At 42.7% G+C, this 20386-nt stretch overlaps 1 protein-coding gene across 1 annotated transcript; it reads left to right on the plus strand.

The window, feature by feature from the left end:
* Nucleotides 1-1869: 1869 nt before the first annotated feature.
* Nucleotides 1870-4670, plus strand: gas1a (growth arrest-specific 1a). The gene has a single exon (XM_071351999.1). It carries the CDS (start codon nt 2453-2455, stop codon nt 3242-3244), a length of 792 nt encoding a protein of 263 aa, XP_071208100.1. The 5' UTR covers nt 1870-2452; the 3' UTR covers nt 3245-4670.
* The last annotated feature ends 15716 nt before the right edge of the window (nt 4671-20386 follow it).

Below are 20386 nucleotides of genomic sequence, written 5' to 3' on the forward strand. Positions count from 1 at the left end.
GCTTAATTCTTAGTAAAAAATATATAGAATACCATGAAGTAACACATGAGGAATCAAGAGTGTGCAAAGCTGTCATCAAGGCAAAGGGTGGCTACTGTGAAGAATCCAAAATATATGTTGATTTGTTCAACACTTTTTGGTTACTACATGAATCCATATATGTTATCTCATAGTTTTTATGTTTTCATTATTATTCTACAATGTAAAAAATTAAGAAAAAAGAAAAAAGCCCTGAATGAGTAGGTGTGTCCAAACTTTTGACAGGTACTGTATATTTTCCGCATATATAGGCATACCTCTTGAGTTGTCTGTAACCTCCTCACTGGTGGTTCCTTTTTGAAAGAAACTAAATACGCTTCTCTGCATCACTGCTATAATCTGAGCAAAAGATGGAATGGAATGTGAGTCTTATTCAGTACATTCAGTTTGTTGCTTGCTTTAAAAAGGCTACCAACTTTGCAAGCAGGCATGCAAGCTAAGATAGATAGATACGTTAGCTACTTGATAGTCTAGTAAAATATCTAAATCAGCCTTAGTCTAATTAAGGACATAAATCCCCATTAGTATAGAATCTAAATCCCCTTTAGTATAGAATCTAAATCCCCATTAGTATAGAATCTAAATCCCCATTAGTATAGAATCTAAATCCCCATTAGTATAGAATCTAAATCCCCATTAGTATAGAATCTAAATCCCCATTAGTATAGAATCTAAATCCCCATTAGTATAGAATCTAAATCCCCATTAGTATAGAATCTAAATCCCCATTAGTATAGAATCTAAATCCCCTTTAGTATAGAATCTAAATCCCCATTAGTATAGAATCTAAATCCCCTTTAGTATAGAATCTAAATCCCCTTTAGTATAGAATCTAAATCCCCATTAGTATAGAATCTAAATCCCCATTAGTATAGAATCTAAATCCCCATTAGTATAGAATCTAAATCCCCTTTAGTATAGAATCTAAATCCCCTTTAGTATAGAATCTAAATCCCCTTTAGTATAGAATCTAAATCCCCATTAGTATAGAATCTAAATCCCCATTAGTATAGAATCTAAATCCCCATTAGTATAGAATCTAAATCCCCTTTAGTATAGAATCTAAATCCCCTTTAGTATAGAATCTAAATCCCCATTAGTCATATAAATCCCAGTGGTTAGTGATGTTTGCAGATCAGCTGTGCGAGTGATTTTAAGCATATTGATGTTTTCAGGAGAGATTATCTTGTGTTAGTGCATTGGCCAATATCCGTTGCAATAGGCCCATTTAGTTTACTTGACTATGAAGTTCCCAATAATGATACTGACTCAGTCCCCCATAGCTCACTGTAGTTGAAACTAGGTTTAAATATGTCTTACTTTGTTTTCTTAGCTTTTGCTTTGTTGCTCTGTTACTGCAGCTGCTGTTGACCTTGTTATCTAACTAATCCGTCACATTACCAGTATATCTTTTTATTTGTTTGTTTTGTGTGTGTATGTTTTATGTTATGCAGAGCACCCCATATCTGCAGCTGCAACCCTCCTGTTTGACAAAGAAAACTTTTGCACCCCAAAATGTGCAATTATTATGTTTTATTTCCTATCTATGCTTATGCTATAGCATCGGCCTATCCGTGACTGTAGAATAACGTGTTAATTATGCACGAAGTGAGTTCATTGGTTCAACGCGTTGATTCTCTCTCCTCTCTACAGTTGATTGTTTGGAGAGAGGGAATGAGGAGGAACGAGCCAATGTTCCACAAAACTCCACCCCCAGAGTCCCGCCCACGACATTTACAACAGGCGGCTGGCCAATAGAAAAGAAAACTGCTGAAGTTTGGCAGCGAGGGCCAACAGGGGAGGGGGGGGGGGGGGGTTAGAGAAAGACAAACGGAGCAGGATAGAGAGAGAGAGATCACTTTGGGAGAAGCAGAGTTTCTGTTTTCCTCTGATATTTGCTTGTGTTCCTATGCATACGTAATTACCGGTGATTAGCGCTGTCTCGTGGATGTACAGTGTCTGCCATAGCTCCTTAAAACCTATGGACGGTCTCATTGAGCGCTCAGCTCTGTCCACGGAGAGGAGAGAGGGGACGGGAAGCGGCTGCTAGAATAGTGGAAGACGAGATCAGGGAAGCACAGGAGCTGAAGGCAGCTGAGGGGTTCCACTGCAAATGCTGGAATGGACGAAAACCTGCGGGTTACCAACACTTGTGTGCTTTTTGCTCAAAACTTTTTGTTTTCATTTCATTTGTCACTTATGGATAACTTTCTTCCAGCCACTTTGACGGAGTTTTCAAACAGAGCAGTGAAGCTACTTCAGAACGGGATACGTACAGCAGCCTGCTGTCTTTACACACCACCTATGGTCTGATCCCAGAATGTTGATATTTTATGTCTAGTGCAGTCTTTGGAAGTATGAAATACGTAGGGATGAAGCTGGTGTAATCTTATCCGTTCAGTCATCAGTAAAAATGGCCAGAGTTGAGGCTTTGGCACACGGTTCCCGCAGGTTGGTGTGGCCTGTCGGTTGTGTGTTTTTGTTTTTGGGCTGCTTATCGGTGGCATCGTCCTCCCACAGCCGCAGGTTAATCTGCTGGCAGGCCATCATGAACTGTCAGACCGAGCCCGAGTGTCATTACGCATATGGGCAGTACATGCAGGCGTGTGCTGCTGTTCTGAGAGGGGACAGGAAGAGGTGTCCCAGTCACTGCATCTCCTCTCTGGTGCAGCTCAACCTGACGAACAACGGGCCTGCGCTTGAGGACTGCAGCTGTGCTTCAGACCCCATCTGCCGGAACACCAAGCGGGCCATCGAGCCGTGCCTCCCCAGGACTAGCAACATGGGCTGCACCGAGGCCCGGATGCAGTGTGAGAGAGACCAGCAGTGCAGCTCCGCCATGCGAGACTATTTAATCTCCTGCGGGAAGCTTTTCAGCGGGGCAACCTGCACGAATGCTTGTCGGAATGTGATTGCAGACATGCGCAAAATACCCAAAGCGGAGCTGTTGGATTCGTGCGTGTGCGACGGGAACGAGAGGACCATCTGCGAGTATGTCAAGATTAGTATGAAGAACCTGTGCTTCGAAGCTCCTGCGACGGTGGAGGACGGCAGCGGTTCAGAGGACTACGATGAAGAGGATGGGGACTTCCCGGTGTCAGAACCGGAGTTCGTGGGGAGGAGCACCGGTTCAGGTGGTTCTGCTGCGGGAAGCTGTGGTGTTGTGACTGCATCTGTCCTGATTCTACTGGCGTCTCTCCTGTAAACTCTCCTCATAGTAAAACGTATATATATATCAGACTGTTGGACAGATAAACACATTGATGGCCTTACAAACTCAGACTGTTGTTCAGATAAACACATTGATGGCCTTACAAACTCAGACTGTTGTTCAGATAAAGATGAAACGCTTGCCTTTCCAAATGCCAGTCAGTCTGGCCAATGCTATTGAAGGAAGAAGCTCCTACTCCAAAGAACATCAGATGCAATTTTTTGTTGCATAACCACATTTTTTTTTTTTTTTACAAATATAACTTTTTTTGTACTGAAAGATATCGAATCAAGTTAGTATTTTCTATGCAAATATTATATTCACTAACATTATGGAACCTTGTTGTATCACTGGTGTGAAGAAAAATGACCTTCTTTATTTAAAACAAACAATCAGAAATGGAGACATGGACACCTGAACACCAGGCCTACTGTAGTCCATGTTTATACTACATGTAACACCAGGCCTACTGTAGTCCATGTTTATACTACATGTAACACCAGGCCTTCTGTAGTCCATGTTTATAGTACATGTAACACCAGGCCTACTGTAGTCCATGTTTATACTACATGTAACACCAGGCCTACTGTAGTCCATGTTTATAGTACATGTAACACCAGGCCTACTGTAGTCCATGTTTATACTACATGTAACACCAGGCCTACTGTAGTCCATGTTTATAGTACATGTCAACAGATGCGGTTCTATTTTTGTTACACAGAGATTAAACAATGCAAGGTTTTTATAAAAAACTGTTCACTGTCTATATTTTAACATGATATCATTGATATTGGGTGACTGATGGCATCTCTATGTATTTAATGCAACTATATGGTGGACTTGTACATACTGTATATTGGTAAATAAATGCGGATTTAAAGTAATTTATTAATCCCACATCCCGCTTGGGGACAGACGTCAATTCAACGTCTTTTCCACGTTGGTTCAATGTAATGTAATGCTGTTGCAACAATGTTGATTCAACCAGTGTGAGTCAACGTCACATCCAAACTTTCAATATAAATATTGAATAAATATGATTCCTGTCAAAAACATGAGGAAAAAGTTCAAGGTTTAAAGGAAGTAAGTTCTGTGTTGTGTGGATTGTCTCTTGTAAGACACCTGAATAGTGTATTAAAGCCTTTCAATCCAGAGAAGCCTTCACTTGTTATAAGAAGATGTATTCACTGTTTAGAAAAAAAACGGCTAATTCTACTGTAAGACTGACTGGCTCGGTGATGTAGCCTACATTCATGACATGGCCCATATTATGTCATATGTTACTGTTGTTCTGTTTGTTTATTCACCCTAATGTGACTGTTGACAAAACTACTTTGTAGAATGTGGGGTTCCACTGTCAGTTATTCGTTATTTTCAATCGTGTTGATCCTCTTCATCATAAATGTTATTGTTGCATTGACTCCCTATTTTGGGTTCTGGGCTGTTAGAAAATAACTATCTGGTTGACCTTTCGATATAAAACACAAATAACGTGTTGATCCTTGGATAGAACCCACGCAGCCTGGATCGAGTCTTGTAGCATTGAAATAGGTCTACTGTTACGTCAGGATCGAGCTTGGAGCGCTGCTCTCGCTTTCTAAATAGTCCTGTTTACCAGAAGGAATAAAACATTGGCATTTGGGTGTCTTTCAAAAAAGCAACACAAAAGGAGCGTTTTGCCCTTTTTAGGGGTTAAAGCTTTGACTTGCTTCCAGATAGACCTGTTTATTTATCTACTGATCATGCTCTCCAATCAAAGGGCTGCGCGACCATCCCAAACAACAACCCAGCTGCGGGCCATGCCAACTTAACCAGATATGGAACAGACTCAAGTTTTGCAGACGACACTTTCAGGAAATAGTTTTTTAGTTTCAATTCACTGGTTGCAGTTAAGGTTAATTTATCTTTATATAGAATATCTATAGGCCTTTACAATGCACTACATCTAATATAACCGGTCATGTAGAATTTGTTTTCAGTCTGACAGAGTTGGGAAAGGAGTGTTGTCAGACTTCTGCAGAGGTCTTCTTTATGCTGCAAGTCGATAATTCACTACTTGAATGAAGCAGTGACTCAGTTTAACTAGCTGAATGAAGCAGTGACTCGGTTTAACTGGCTGAATGAAGCAGTGACTCAGTTTAACTGGCTGAATGAAGCAGTGACTCAGTTTAACTGGCTGAATGAAGCAGTGACTTGGTTTAACTAGCTGAATGAAGCAGCGACTCGGTTTAACTGGTTGAATGAAGCAGTGACCTGGTTTAACTAGCTGAATGAATCAGAAACTCAGTTTAACTGGCTGAATGAAGCAGTGACCAGGTTTAACTAGCTGAATGAAGCAGTGACTCGGTTTAACTGGCTGAATGAAGCAGTTACTTGGTTTAACTAGCTGAATGAAGCAGCGACTCGGTTTAACTGGTTGAATGAAGCAGTGACCTGGTTTAACTGGCTGAATGAAGCAGTGACCTGGTTTAACTGGCTGAATGAAGCAGTGACCTGGTTTAACTGGCTGAATAAAGCAGTGACTCGGTTTAGCTGGCAAAATGAAGCAGTGACTCGGTTTAACTGCCTGAATGAAGCAGTGACTTAGTTTAACTGGCTGAATGAAGCAGTGACTCAGTTTAACTGGCTGAATGAAGCATTGACCTGGTTTAACTGGCTGAATGAAGCAGTGACTCGGTTTAACTGGCGAAATGAAGCAGTGACTCGGTTTAACTGGCTGAATGAAGCAGTGACTCAGTTTAACTGGCTGAATGAAGCAGTGACTCAGTTTAACTGGCTGAATGAAGCAGTGACTCAGTTTAATTGGCTGAATGAAGCAGTGACTCAGTTTAACTAGCTGAATGAAGAAGTGACTCAGTTTAACTTTCTGAATTGAGCAGAGACTCAGTTTAACTGGCTTAATGAAGTTGTGACTCAGTTTAACTAGCTGAATGAAGCAGTGACTCAGTTTAACTGGCTGAATGAAGCAGTGACCTTGTTTAACTAGCTGAATGAAGCAGTGACTCGGTTTAACTGGTGGAATGAAGCAGTAACTCGGTTTAACTGGCTGAATGAAGCAGTGACTCAGTTTAACTGGCTGAATGAAGCAGTGACTCGGTTTAACTGGCTGAATGAAGCAGTGACCTGGTTTAACTGGCTGAATGAAGCAGTGACTCGGTTTAACTGGCGAAATGAAGCAGTGACTCGGTTTAACTGGCTGAATGAAGCAGTGACTCAGTTTAACTGGCTGAATGAAGCTGTGACTCAGTTTACTAGCTGAATGAAGCAGTGACTCAGTTTACTAGCTGAATGAAGCAGTGACTCAGTTTAACTGGCTGAATGAAGCAGTGACTCAGTTTAACTGGCTGAATGAAGCAGTCACTTGGTTTAACTGGCTGAATGAAGCTGTGACTCAGTTTAACTGGCTGAATGAAATAGTGACTCGGTTCAACTGGCTGAATGAAGCAGTGACTCGGTTTAACTGGCTGAATGAAGCTGTGACTCAGTTTAACTGGCTGAATGAAGCAGTGACTCGGTTTAACTGGCTGAATGAAGCAGTGACTCGGTTTAACTGGCTGAATGAAGCAGTGACCTGGTTTAACTGGCTGAATGAAGCAGGGACTCGGTTTAACTGGCTGAATGAAGCAGTGACCTGGTTTAACTAGCTGCATGAAGCAGTGACTCGGTTTAACTAGCTGAATGAAGCTGTGACTCAGTTTAACTAGCTGAATGAAGCTGTGACTCAGTTTAACTAGCTGAATGAAGCTGTGACTCAGTTTAACTGGCTGAATGAAACAGTGACTTGGTTTGTTAACTGTCTTTTGTCAAACACATCTGTCATTGATAAATCAACACATACCCCTTTTACTCTCCCTCTCCTCACCCCTCCCCAAATATAGACTGAAGTTTAAGATGAATAGAAACACAAACATATCTTCATAATATGTAGACCTACATTATTATTTGATTGAATTCTCAACATTTGAAAATCGTTTCCCCCAAAAAAATATTATAGCCAATATATGTTTTAATATTAGTAATACAGTGGGGTCAATGTTCATGTTTGGGAGGTGTTCAATTACTAATCGATAAAATTTTGTAGATTCCATTCAGTTTGCTTTTCTATTGAAACAATTTGAGGATACAAAAGATGCCTGTTGACACAAAGCACCAGAGTCACTGGGAAGTTCATTGACTCGCCTCTGACAATACAGTACGAAGAAAAGGCTTTCATTGACCACAAAATAACAAAAGCATATAGGACTGCCCTCGTCTCTACTCCAGCAGAGTCTAAGTATGGTGCAAAAGTTAGCTAAAGTTATTCTAGCTTATTGTTCAGTAATATTCATAGTATTACATTACAATCATTACTACACCATTTTTCATTGATTTATAATAATTTATTAAGGATTGCATAATTTGTCAAATTAATTAGGGCTTTACATTATTATGAAATGTTTTTCCTATGATGCAAAAGCACAAAGTTTATTTGTTTGTTTATTTCTCAGCATTTGGAATAACATCTCTCTGACTACAGTAGGATATATTTCATAACATCTCTCTGACTACAGTAGCATAGATTTATAACATCTCTCTGACTACAGTAGGATAGATTTATAACATCTCTCTGACTACAGTAGGATAGATTTCATAACATCTCTCTGACTACAGTAGGATAGATTTATAACATCTCTCTGACTACAGTAGGATAGATTTCATAACATCTCTCTGACTACAGTAGGATAGATTTATAACATCTCTCTGACTACAGTAGGATAGATTTATAACATCTCTCTGACTACAGTAGGATAGATTTATAACATCTCTCTGACTACAGTAGGATAGATTTATAACATCTCTCTGACTACAGTAGGATAGATTTATAACATCTCTCTGACTACAGTAGGATAGATTTATAACATCTCTCTGACTACAGTAGGATAGATTTCATAACATCTCTCTGACTACAGTAGGATAGATTTATAACATCTCTCTGACTACAGTAGGATAGATTTATAACATCTCTCTGACTACAGTAGGATAGATTTCATAACATCTCTCTGACTACAGTAGGATAGATTTCATAACATCTCTCTGACTACAGTAGGATAGATTTATAACATCTCTCTGACTACAGTAGGATAGATTTATAACATCTCTCTGACTACAGTAGGATAGATTCATAACATCTCTCTGACTACAGTAGGATAGATTTATAACATCTCTCTGACTACAGTAGGATAGATTTCATAACATCTCTCTGACTACAGTAGGATAGATTTATAACATCTCTCTGACTACAGTAGGATAGATTTATAACATCTCTCTGACTACAGTAGGATAGATTTCATAACATCTCTCTGACTACAGTAGCATAGATTTATAACATCTCTCTGACTACAGTAGGATCGATTTCATAACATCTCTCTGACTACAGTAGGATAGATTTATAACATCTCTCTGACTACAGTAGGATCGATTTCATAACATCTCTCTGACTACAGTAGGATCGATTTCATAACATCTCTCTGACTACAGTAGGATAGATTTATAACATCTCTCTGACTACAGTAGGATATATTTCTCCTCTCGGCCCTGTTTAAAAGAAAGTGTTACGCCTGTTACCTCTGTCCCTGCTCTGGGGAACAGAACAGAACGTCACGTCAGTGATGGCTGTAACCAGTTTTATTAGAACGGGACACGGGCCCTTGGTCTGAAAAGCTAGATGGAGGAGAAGTCGAGTGGCACTATTGTCATGGTAATGTTAAGTACAGCTCCACAATACCCCAACACTGCATTCTCTCAGCCTCGTTCTACACAGAACCACTGTGGGGAAGCATGTGGTAAAGGTCTGCTGTAGCTGGCTCTCCTCTCCTTCATCTCCTCTCCTCTCCTCCTCTCTCCTCTCCTTTTCCTCACCTTCTCCTTTTCCTCTCCTCTCCTCTCCTTCCTCTCCTCTCCTCTCTCCTCTCTCCCTCTCTCCTCTCCTTTTCCTCACCTTCTCCTTTTCCTCTCCTCTCCTCTCCTCTCCTCTCCTCTCTCCCTTTCTCCTCTCCTTTTCCTCACCTTCTCCTTTTCCTCTCCTCACCTTCTCCCTCTCCTCTCCTCTCCTCTCCTCTCCTCTCCTCTCCTCTCCTCTCCTCTCCTCTCCTCTCCTCTCCTCTCCTCTCCTTTCCTCTCCTTTCCTCTCCTCTCCTCTCCTCTCACGGCTGGAGAGAATACTACTCCTCGGCCCTCTCTCTCTCTTTCTTTTTCTTTCTCTCTTTATTTATCCAGTAAGTTACAACACTGTGAAAAGGCCCAGCATGCGCCGGTCTATAATGTGGACTGTATCAATCGATGTTGCAAAAATTCTCACTAAACTACTTTTCATAAAACATCCCTACAGAGTAATGAATAACAAGTATTTGATTAATACAGTAGGCCTACCACTACAGTAAATTCCGAAAGTATTCAGACTTCCACACTTTTCGCTTTGTCATTGTGGGGTATTGTGATGTCATTGTGGGGTATTGTGATGTCATTGTGGGGTATTGTGTGTAGATTGATGAGGATTTTTATTTATTTAATACATTTTAGAAAAAGTCTGTAACGTAACAAAATGTGGAAAAACAGGATTTTTTAACATTTAGCAAATTTATTACAAATAAATAAAACAGAAAGGTAGAGCTCCGAGACAGGATTATGTCGAGGCACAGATCTTGGGAAAGGAAGCAAAACATTTCTGCAGCTTTGAAGGTCCTCTAGAACACAGTTGCCTCCATAGTTCATAAATGGCAGAAGTTCAGAATCACTAAGACTCTTCCTAGAGCTGGCCACCCAGCCAAACTTAGAGATCGGGAAGAAGGGCCTTGGCGTTCATCAAGGACAACAGCCACCCGGCCAAACTTAGAGATCGGGAAGAAGGGCCTTGGCGTTCATCAAGGACAACAGCCACCCGGCCAAACTTAGCGATCGGGGAGAAGGGCCTTGGCGTTCATCAAGGACAACAGCCACCCAGCCAAACTTAGAGATCGGGAAGAAGGGCCTTGGCGTTCATCAAGGACAACAGCCACCCGGCCAAACTTAGCGATCGGGGAGAAGGGCCTTGGCGTTCATCAAGGACAACAGCCACCCAGCCAAACTTAGAGATCGGGAAGAAGGGCCTTGGCGTTCATCAAGGACAACAGCCACCCGGCCAAACTTAGCGATCGGGGAGAAGGGCCTTGGCGTTCATCAAGGACAACAGCCACCCGGCCAAACTTAGAGATCGGGGAGAAGGGCCTTGGCGTTCATCAAGGACAACAGCCACCCGGCCAAACTTAGAGATCGGGAAGAAGGGCCTTGGCGTTCATCAAGGACAACAGCCACCCGGCCAAACTTAGCGATCGGGGAGAAGGGCCTTGGCGTTCATCAAGGACAACAGCCACCCGGCCAAACTTAGAGATCGGGGAGAAGGGCCTTGGCGTTCATCAAGGACAACAGCCACCCGGCCAAACTTTGAGATCGGGGAGAAGGGCCTTGGCGTTCATCAAGGACAACAGCCACCCGGCCAAACTTAGAGATCGGGGAGAAGGGCCTTGGCGTTCATCAAGGACAACAGCCACCCGGCCAAACTTAGCGATCGGGGAGAAGGGCCTTGGCGTTCATCAAGGACAACAGCCACCCGGCCAAACTTAGAGATCGGGGAGAAGGGCCTTGGCGTTCATCAAGGACAACAGCCACCCAGCCAAACTTAGAGATCGGGAAGAAGGGCCTTGGCGTTCATCAAGGACAACAGCCACCCGGCCAAACTTAGCGATCGGGGAGAAGGGCCTTGGCGTTCATCAAGGACAACAGCCACCCGGCCAAACTTAGCGATCGGGGAGAAGGGCCTTGGCGTTCATCAAGGACAACAGCCACCCGGCCAAACTTAGAGATCGGGGAGAAGGGCCTTGGCGTTCATCAAGGACAACAGCCACCCGGCCAAACTTAGAGATCGGGGAGAAGGGCCTTGGCGTTCATCAAGGACAACAGCCACCCGGCCAAACTTAGAGATCGGGGAGAAGGGCCTTGGCGTTCATCAAGGACAACAGCCACCCGGCCAAACTTAGAGATCGGGGAGAAGGGCCTTGGCGTTCATCAAGGACAACAGCCACCCGGCCAAACTTAGAGATCGGGGAGAAGGGCCTTGGCGTTCATCAAGGACAACAGCCACCCAGCCAAACTTAGAGATCGGGAAGAAGGGCCTTGGCGTTCATCAAGGACAACAGCCACCCGGCCAAACTTAGCGATCGGGGAGAAGGGCCTTGGCGTTCATCAAGGACAACAGCCACCCGGCCAAACTTAGCGATCGGGGAGAAGGGCCTTGGCGTTCATCAAGGACAACAGCCACCCGGCCAAACTTAGAGATCGGGGAGAAGGGCCTTGGCGTTCATCAAGGACAACAGCCACCCGGCCAAACTTTGAGATCGGGGAGAAGGGCCTTGGCGTTCATCAAGGACAACAGCCACCCGGCCAAACTTAGAGATCGGGGAGAAGGGCCTTGGCGTTCATCAAGGACAACAGCCACCCGGCCAAACTTAGAGATCGGGGAGAAGGGCCTTGGCGTTCATCAAGGACAACAGCCACCCGGCCAAACTTAGAGATCGGGGAGAAGGGCCTTGGCGTTCATCAAGGACAACAGCCACCCAGCCAAACTTAGAGATCGGGAAGAAGGGCCTTGGCGTTCATCAAGGACAACAGCCACCCGGCCAAACTTAGCGATCGGGGAGAAGGGCCTTGGCGTTCATCAAGGACAACAGCCACCCGGCCAAACTTAGCGATCGGGGAGAAGGGCCTTGGCGTTCATCAAGGACAACAGCCACCCGGCCAAACTTAGAGATCGGGGAGAAGGGCCTTGGCGTTCATCAAGGACAACAGCCACCCGGCCAAACTTTGAGATCGGGGAGAAGGGCCTTGGCGTTCATCAAGGACAACAGCCACCCGGCCAAACTTAGAGATCGGGGAGAAGGGCCTTGGCGTTCATCAAGGACAACAGCCACCCGGCCAAACTTAGAGATCGGGGAGAAGGGCCTTGGCGTTCATCAAGGACAACAGCCACCCGGCCAAACTTAGCGATCGGGGGAGAATCAAATCAAATCAGGTCAAATTTTATTGGTCACATACACATGGTTAGCAGATGTTAATGCGAGTGTAGTGAAATGCTTGTGCTTCTAGTTCCGACAATGCAGTAATATCCAACGAGTAATCTAACCTAACAATTCCACAACTACTACCTTATACACACCAGTGTAAAGGGATGAAGAATATGTACATAAAGATATATGAATGAGTGATGCCCAAACGGCATAGGCAAGATGCTGTAGATGGTATAGAGTACAGTATATACATATGAGATGAGTAATGTAGGGTATGTAAACATTATATAAAGTGGCATTGTTTAAAGTGACTAGTGATAAATGTGTTACATCCAATTTTTAATTATTAAAGTGGCTGGAGATTTGAGTCAGTATGTTGGCAGCAGCCACTAAATGTTAGTGGTGGCTGTTTAACAGTCTGATGGCCTTGAGATAGAAGCTGTTTTTCAGTCTCTCGGTCCCAGCTTTGATGCACCTGTACTGACCTCGCCTTCTGGATGATAGCGGGGTGAACAGGCAGTGGCTTGGGTGGTTGTTGTCCTTGATGATCTTTATGGCCTTCCTGTGACATCGGGTGGTGTAGGTGTCCTGGAGGGCAGGTAGTTTGTCCCCGGTGATGCGTTGTGCAGACCTCACTACCCTCTGGAGAGCCTTACGGTTGTGGGCGGAGCAGTTGCTGTACCAGGCGGTGATACAGCCCGACAAGATGCTCTCAATTGTGCATCTGTAGAAGTTTGTGAGTGTTTTTGGTGACAAGTCAAATTTCTTCAGCCTCCTGAGGTTGAAGAGGCTGTTGCGCCTTCTTCACAACGCTGTCTGTGTGGGTGGACCAATTCAGTTTGTCCGTGATGTGTACGCCGAGTAACTTAAAACTCAGCGATAAAAGACTAGGTATGTTTTCCTAAATTATTGTGCTTTATTAAATCTAAATCGGCATTATGAGTTTTGAGGCTATTGCAAAACTTTGATAAACTTTCTGAATATTTAATAACAATGTTTTTTATTGTTTTTCCAAACATTTCCCAGTAACTTTTTTTGATTGAATGTCTGACGTTCTCCAGATGGTTCCGTGTCATTGTGTTGATGTAGCTGCTGAGGGGGTTAGGGTTAGGGGACGCTGTAGAAAGGAATGCATTTGATTGCATAGATGGTACTTTTACTAGACGCTGATACGTGAGTATTAACTGGGATAGCTAGTCATTTCCTGTAGTACAGAATGGAACAACCCTCCCCCAACACACACACACTTCACAGGAGTTGTTACGAATTCCCTGCCAGTGCCTCTTATCGTGTCCCCGGCGTGTACCAGGTGATTCTATAATAACAACAATAACAATAATAAATAACCCCCTCAACCTAATAATAGCTGGGTTCTTAAGAAACTGAAGAAGTTACCAGGTGTCTGTGTGTGTGTGTGTGTGTGTGTGTGTGTGTGTGTGTGTGTGTGTGTGTGTGTGTGTGTGTGTGTGTGTGTGTGTGTGTGTGTGTGTGTGTGTGTGTGTGTGTGTGTGTGTGTGTGTGTGTGTGTGTGTGTGTGTGTGTTAGTGTTTCAGGTCTGTGTGTGTGTGTGTGTGTGTGTTAGTCTTTCAGGTCTGTGAGTGTGTTTGTGTGTGGTAGTGTTTCAGGTCACCTTTATTTAACCAGGTAGGCCAGTTGAGAACAAGTTTTTTAAGACATGGCTACAGCACTTTACCTATTAATAACACTGTCCCTTTAAGACATGGCTACAGTACTTTACCTATTAATAACACTGTCCCTTTAAGACATGGCTACAGCACTTTACCTATTAATACCACTGTCCCTTTAAGACATGGCTACATTACTTTACCTATTAATAACACTATCCCTTTAAGACATGGCTACAGCACTTTACCTATTAATAACACTGTCCCTTTAAGACATGGCTACAGCACTTTACCTATTAATAACACTGTCCCTTTAAGACATGGCTACAGCACTTTACCTATTAATAACACTGTCCCTTTAAGACATGGCTACAGCACTTTACCTATTAATAACACTGTCCCTTTAAGACATGGCTACAGCACTTTACCTATTAATAACACTGTCCCTTTAAGACATGGCTACAGCACTTTACCTATTAATAACACTGTCCCTTTAAGAAATGTCTACAGTACTTTACCTATTAATAACACTATCCCTTTAAGACATTATAATTCTTGACCTATCAAAGGCCATGGTTGGAACTCCTTTCCCGTAGCATAGGGGTTTCGATGCCAGCTGTCCAGCATATGGCTCTGAGGAGCATTCTTGGGAGATGAGGTGCACCCCAAACTATTCAATAAAATGCTTTATTATATTCTGTTGTCTTTCAGTTAAGCCTGTACTTGATTGAAAAATAAATTGAGTCTCATTTGACTCATTTACTTGGTTAAATTAAGGTCAAATGAAAATGGAAATGGACATTACACTAATCCCTGACCTCTGATGCGTCACACCTCTCCTCCTTTCCCCTACCAGGTCCTGGAATTCTGTTCAATCCCCCCCCCCCCCCCCCCCCTCTGATCCCATCACAGGACCTCTGCTGAGATCACAGCCCTTCGAAAAGAGAACAAGGACTTTAATCCTGCTAGTCTACTCAGGTTGTAGTCCTGCAGCCTTTTGGAACCTGAGAGTTAATGAGGCTGAAGACAGAGGGAGATTAGGGTCTCTATGTGAAGAGTTCCTGTTAGCTAGTCTACCCAGGTTTGAATCCTCTGGAGCCAGAGACTTAATTTGCCTGGAGAGTTGTGTCAATTTGTCTTGATGTCCTTTGGGTTGTGGATAGGGCTGTTGTGGTGACCGTATTACCAACACACAGGGGGTCACGAGTCATGAAGACAGTCAAATTCTATGTTACTGTTTAGTCACGGTAATTAGGCTTCTCCAAGCTCTGATGCTGCTGGTGGTCATTAGTAGTCTACCAAACTTACTAACTGCCTGGTACTCAGCACTATAATGTCCCTCTAATCACTCTGACATCAATGCAAATGTAATGGAAAATCTAATCTAACACTTCATGAGAGCCCATGAGCTCATGTTGCGCAACATTTCTATAGGCTATACAATTATGTGAGAAAACAGAGTGATGGCCTCTACTAAAAAGAGGAGGATCCCATCAGCTTTCTATAGGCTTACTATACTTATTTCTCAACTTTCCTAATATCAAGCAAATAGCTGCATGTGCACGCTCCCTCAAATCGTTTGGGGAAAATATATTTTCTCTTTTATTCAGCTTTGTTCAATTGTATTCTTCATACTATACAATAATATAAAATAATACTATAAAATAATGCCACGGAATTATAAGCAAATCTTGTCTGCTAAATGAACTAGTGTAGCCCACAGCCATTTGGCATAGCCAGATCAGGGCCTAACATAAGGACAACTCAGAATATGCTATTCTGTTCCTCCGAAATAGACTACATTTTCTTCATATCATGCTTCTTTAGACCTGTCTAAAATAAATAAGGGATTTATTGTGAAGGTGTAGACTATATTATATGGATTTATTAGAATTTTTAAAATGTAGATGTTCCAAAGGTCTGCATCATTGACTTGTAGGCTACGTGTGGAAGAGATGCTGAATGTGTTTATGTTAATTAACAGTCAATTACCGTGAGATCAGCAGTTATTTGCTTTGACAGTCACCGGCTGACGAAATACCGTGACTGCCACAGCCCTAGTTGTTGATACACACCGGAAACTGTTGAGTGTGAAAAACCCAGCAGCATTGCAGTTCTTGACACACTCAAACCAGTGCGCCTGGCACCTACTACCATACCCCGTTTAAAGGTGCTTAAATAATTTATCTTCCCCATTCACCTTCTTAACTTCACTAGGGTAGATGGCAGCATTCGGAATTTTGGATGAAAAGCATGCCAAAATTAAACTGCCTGGTACTCAGGCCCAGAAGCCAGGATATGCATATAATTGGTAGATTTGGATAGAAAACACTCTAAAGTTTCCAAAACTGTTAAAATATAACAGAACTGATATGGCAGGCAAAAACCTGAGGAAAATCCATCCAGGAAGTACTATTATTTTGAACGGCTGTTTTTCCATTGAAAGCTTATCCACTATACAAAGACTTAGGACCCAGTTCACGATCTCTATGGCTTCTTCTACATATGGCCAGTCTTTAGGCTTTGTTTGAGGCTTTTACTCTGTAAAATGAGGGAGATACACTACTTTCAATGAGTGAACAGTGGAAATTTCCAGACATGAGTCCAGCGCGTGATCGGGAGCGCGCCTTTCTTGTTTCTCCTTTTCTATTGACGAAGCTTTTGTCCGGTTTAAATATTATTGAATATTTTTTAACAAAAACAACCTGTTGATTGATTTTAAACATCGTTTGACATGTTTCTACAAACTTTTATTGTACTTTTTTGACTTTTCGTCTGGATGTTGAGAGCGCACATTGTGCCTTTGGATTACTGAACAAAGCGGACCAACAAAACTGAGGTTTTTGGACATAAAGAGGGACATAATCGAACATAACGAACATTTATTGTGTAACATGGAGTCCTGGGAGTGCCACCAGATGAAGATCATCAAAGGTAGGTGATTCATTTAATCGCTATTTCTGACTTTTGTGAGTCCTCTCCTTGGCTGGAAAATGTCTGTATGGTTTCTTGTGGCTAGGCGCTGTCCTAACATAATCGCATGGTGTGCTTTCGCCGTAAAGCCTTTTTGACAATGTGGTTGGATTAACAAGAAGTCTGTCTTCAAAATGGTGTATAATACTTGTATGTTTGATGAATTTTAATTATGGAATTTCTGTTGTTTGAATTTGGCGCCCTGCAATTTCACTGGCTGTTGTCGAGGTGGGATGCTAGCGTCCCAATGATACCAGAGAGGTGTTAATTGCACACAAACACAATCCATGTCTTAATTGTCTCATGTCTGAAAAACCCTTCTTTAACCTGTCTCCTCCCCTTCATCTACACTGACTGAAGTGGATTTAAGAGGTGACATCAATAAGGGATCATAGCTTTCACCTGGATTCACCTGGTCAGTCTATGTCATGGAAAGAGCAGGTGTTCTTAATGTTTTGTACACTAATTGCATGTTGAAGACGGTGGGACTCAAGCTACATCCCTGTCTCACCCCACAGCCCTGTGGGAAAGAAATGTGTGTGCTTTTTTGCCAATTTTAATTGCACACTTGTTATTTGTGTACATAGATTTTATAATGTTGTATGTTTTCCCCCCAACACCGCTTTCCATCAATTTGTATAGCAGATCCTCATGCCAAATTGAGTCAGAAGCTTTTTTGAAATCAAGAAAGCATGAAAACACTTTGTTTTGGTTTGTTTGCATGTCAATTAGGGTGAATACGTGGTATGTCATAAGATTGTTTGGTAAGAAGACAATTTGACATTTGCTCAGGACATTGTTTTCACTGAGGAAATGTAGGAGTCTGCCGTTAATGACAATGCTGTTGACGCAAATCCCATGGTAGTTATTGGGGTCAAATTTGTCTCCAAGATGCCAGAGCTGAGGATGATGTTAAAGAGTTTAAGTTTAGCCAAATGGAATTTGTGGTCTGTATATTTTATAATTTAATTTAGGATTAAATCAACACAACAGGCCTTTCTGGGTTGGAGGGTATGTATTTGTACTGCAGTTCATCCAGTGTTATTGGGGAATCCACTGGGTTCTGGAAGTCTTTAACAGCTGATTGGAGAATCTAGTGGGTTCTGGTAGTCTTTAATAGCTGATTGGAGAATCCAGTGGGTTCTTGTCGTATTTAATAGCTGATTGGGGAATCCAGTGGGTTCTGGTCGTCTTTAATAGCTGATTGGAGAATATAGTGGGTTCTGGTAGTCTTTAATAGCTGATTGGAGAATCCAGTGGGTTCTGGTCATCTTTAATAGCTGATTGGAGAATCTAGTGGGTTCTGGTAGTCTTTAATAGCTGATTGGAGAATCCAGTGGGTTCTGGTCATCTTTAATAGCTGATTGGAGAATATAGTGGGTTCTGGTAGTCTTTAATAGTTGATTGGAGAATATAGTGGGTTCTGGTAGTCTTTAATAGCTGATTGGAGAATCCAGTGGGTTCTGGTCGTCTTTAATAGCTGATTGGAGAATCTAGTGGGTTCTGGTAGTCTTTAATAGCTGATTGGAGAATCTAGTGGGTTCTGGTCGTCTTTAATAGTTGATTATAAGATTTGCAATTGATCATGCATATGTTTTTACTGTTTGTTCTTTGTTGTACAGCCTAAAAGATTGGAGAAGTGGTTTGTTCCAATTTTCAGAAAAGTGACTAGATTCTGAAGTACATTGAGTTGATTTCTGACATGCTGTTCCTTATTTTGTCTTCGTGTATTTCTGTACTGTTTTAGTGATTCTGGCTGTTCTCTTCTCAGAGGCCTCTCATCTCTTTGACTCCCCCAGAAGAGAGGCTGAAGAGAATAAGAGTTAAATGGGTGAGAGAGAGAGAAAGAGTAAAAGAGACATGGAAAGAGATGGAGAGGCCCAACAGAACTTGCTGACATGGGTCATAAGTTAATTTCCACGGTGCAGGGACAGCTGTGTGTTTTAATCGGCCATGGCACTCCATTAAAACTTCAATAGCTGCTGTGACCCGAGCCTTCATCGGGCCCAAATGGCACCCTATTGACCAGAGCCATATGGGGCCCCTACGAAACAGAAAGTTAGCTTGTATACGAAACGGTACCCTATTCCCTATGGGCTCTGGTCAGCAATAGTGCACTATGTAGGGAGGCAGAGTCCAGGAGAGGCTGAGATGTATGGGTCTTAAAGAAACATGCTTCTCTACTTCCTTGTTGATAACCACCCTCAGCGGACAGAGGTGAAACATGCTTCTCTACTTCCTTGTTGATAACCACCCTCAGCGGACAGACGTGAAACATACTTCTCTACTTCCTTGTTGATAACCACCCTCAGCGGACAGACGTGAAACATGCTTCTCTACTTCCTTGTTGATAACCACCCTCAGCGGACAGACGTGAAACATGCTTCTCTACTTCCTTGTTGATAACCACCCTCAGCGGACAGACGTGAAACATGCTTCTCTACTTCCTTGTTGATAACCACCCTCAGCGGACAGACGTGAAACATGCTTCTCTACTTCCTTGTTGATAACCACCCTCAGCGGACAGACGTGAAACATGCTTCTCTACTTCCTTGTTGATAACCACCCTCAGCGGACAGAGGTGAAGCATGCTTCTCTACTTCCTTGTTGATAACCACCCTCAGCGGACAGACGTGAAGCATGCTTCTCTACTTCCTTGTTGATAACCACCCTCAGCGGACAGACGTGAGAGTTTGTTGACTCACTCAGAGAGGGGTGTGTGTTGTGCTGCAGCGACCTCCGATGAATTGATTTGACTTCTGTCTGAACACCAGAGACCAAAAGAGGATCACTAGCTTCTGAAAAACAAATTTGCTGAGTATTAACTGTTAACACAAGCACTTACAGTCGGAATTCTGCAATTGGGGCTGTAGTCACGGCCAATATAGTGCAGCTTTTGTGTTGTGACCATAGACATGTTTTGTGACCTCTAACCCTGGCAATTTGAGTGTTACATTCATTGGTACACTAGCAATGGCTGCCAGTCCTGTTTTGAATGGGAAATGGCATCTATGGATTATATATACATGGTTGGTTGCGGCTGTCAGTTTGCCTTTCGCAAGTTTCTAAATACATTTGCGGGAAAAAACTTACAGTTTGGAAAGCAAATGCATAAACAAAAACTGTCCAGCTGTGCGGATGATGAGTACCAGTCAAAGCTTGGACACACCTACTCTTTCAAGGGTTTTTCTTTATTTTTACTATTTTATACATTGCAGAATAATATTGAAGACATCAACGCTATGAAATAACACATATGGAATCATGTAGTAACCAAACAATTTGTTAAACATAACAAAATGTATTATTTTTTACAGTCTTCCAAGTAGACACCCTTTGCCTTGATGACAGCTTTGCACACTCTTGGCATTCTCTCAACCAGCTTCACCTGGAATGCATTTCCTACAGTCTTGAAGGAGTTCCCAAACCATCTCAAATGGGTTAAAGTAGGGTGATTGTGG

This window comes from Salvelinus alpinus, chromosome 19 (genome assembly GCF_045679555.1).
Source record: "Salvelinus alpinus chromosome 19, SLU_Salpinus.1, whole genome shotgun sequence".
Lineage (NCBI taxonomy): Eukaryota > Metazoa > Chordata > Actinopteri > Salmoniformes > Salmonidae > Salvelinus > Salvelinus alpinus.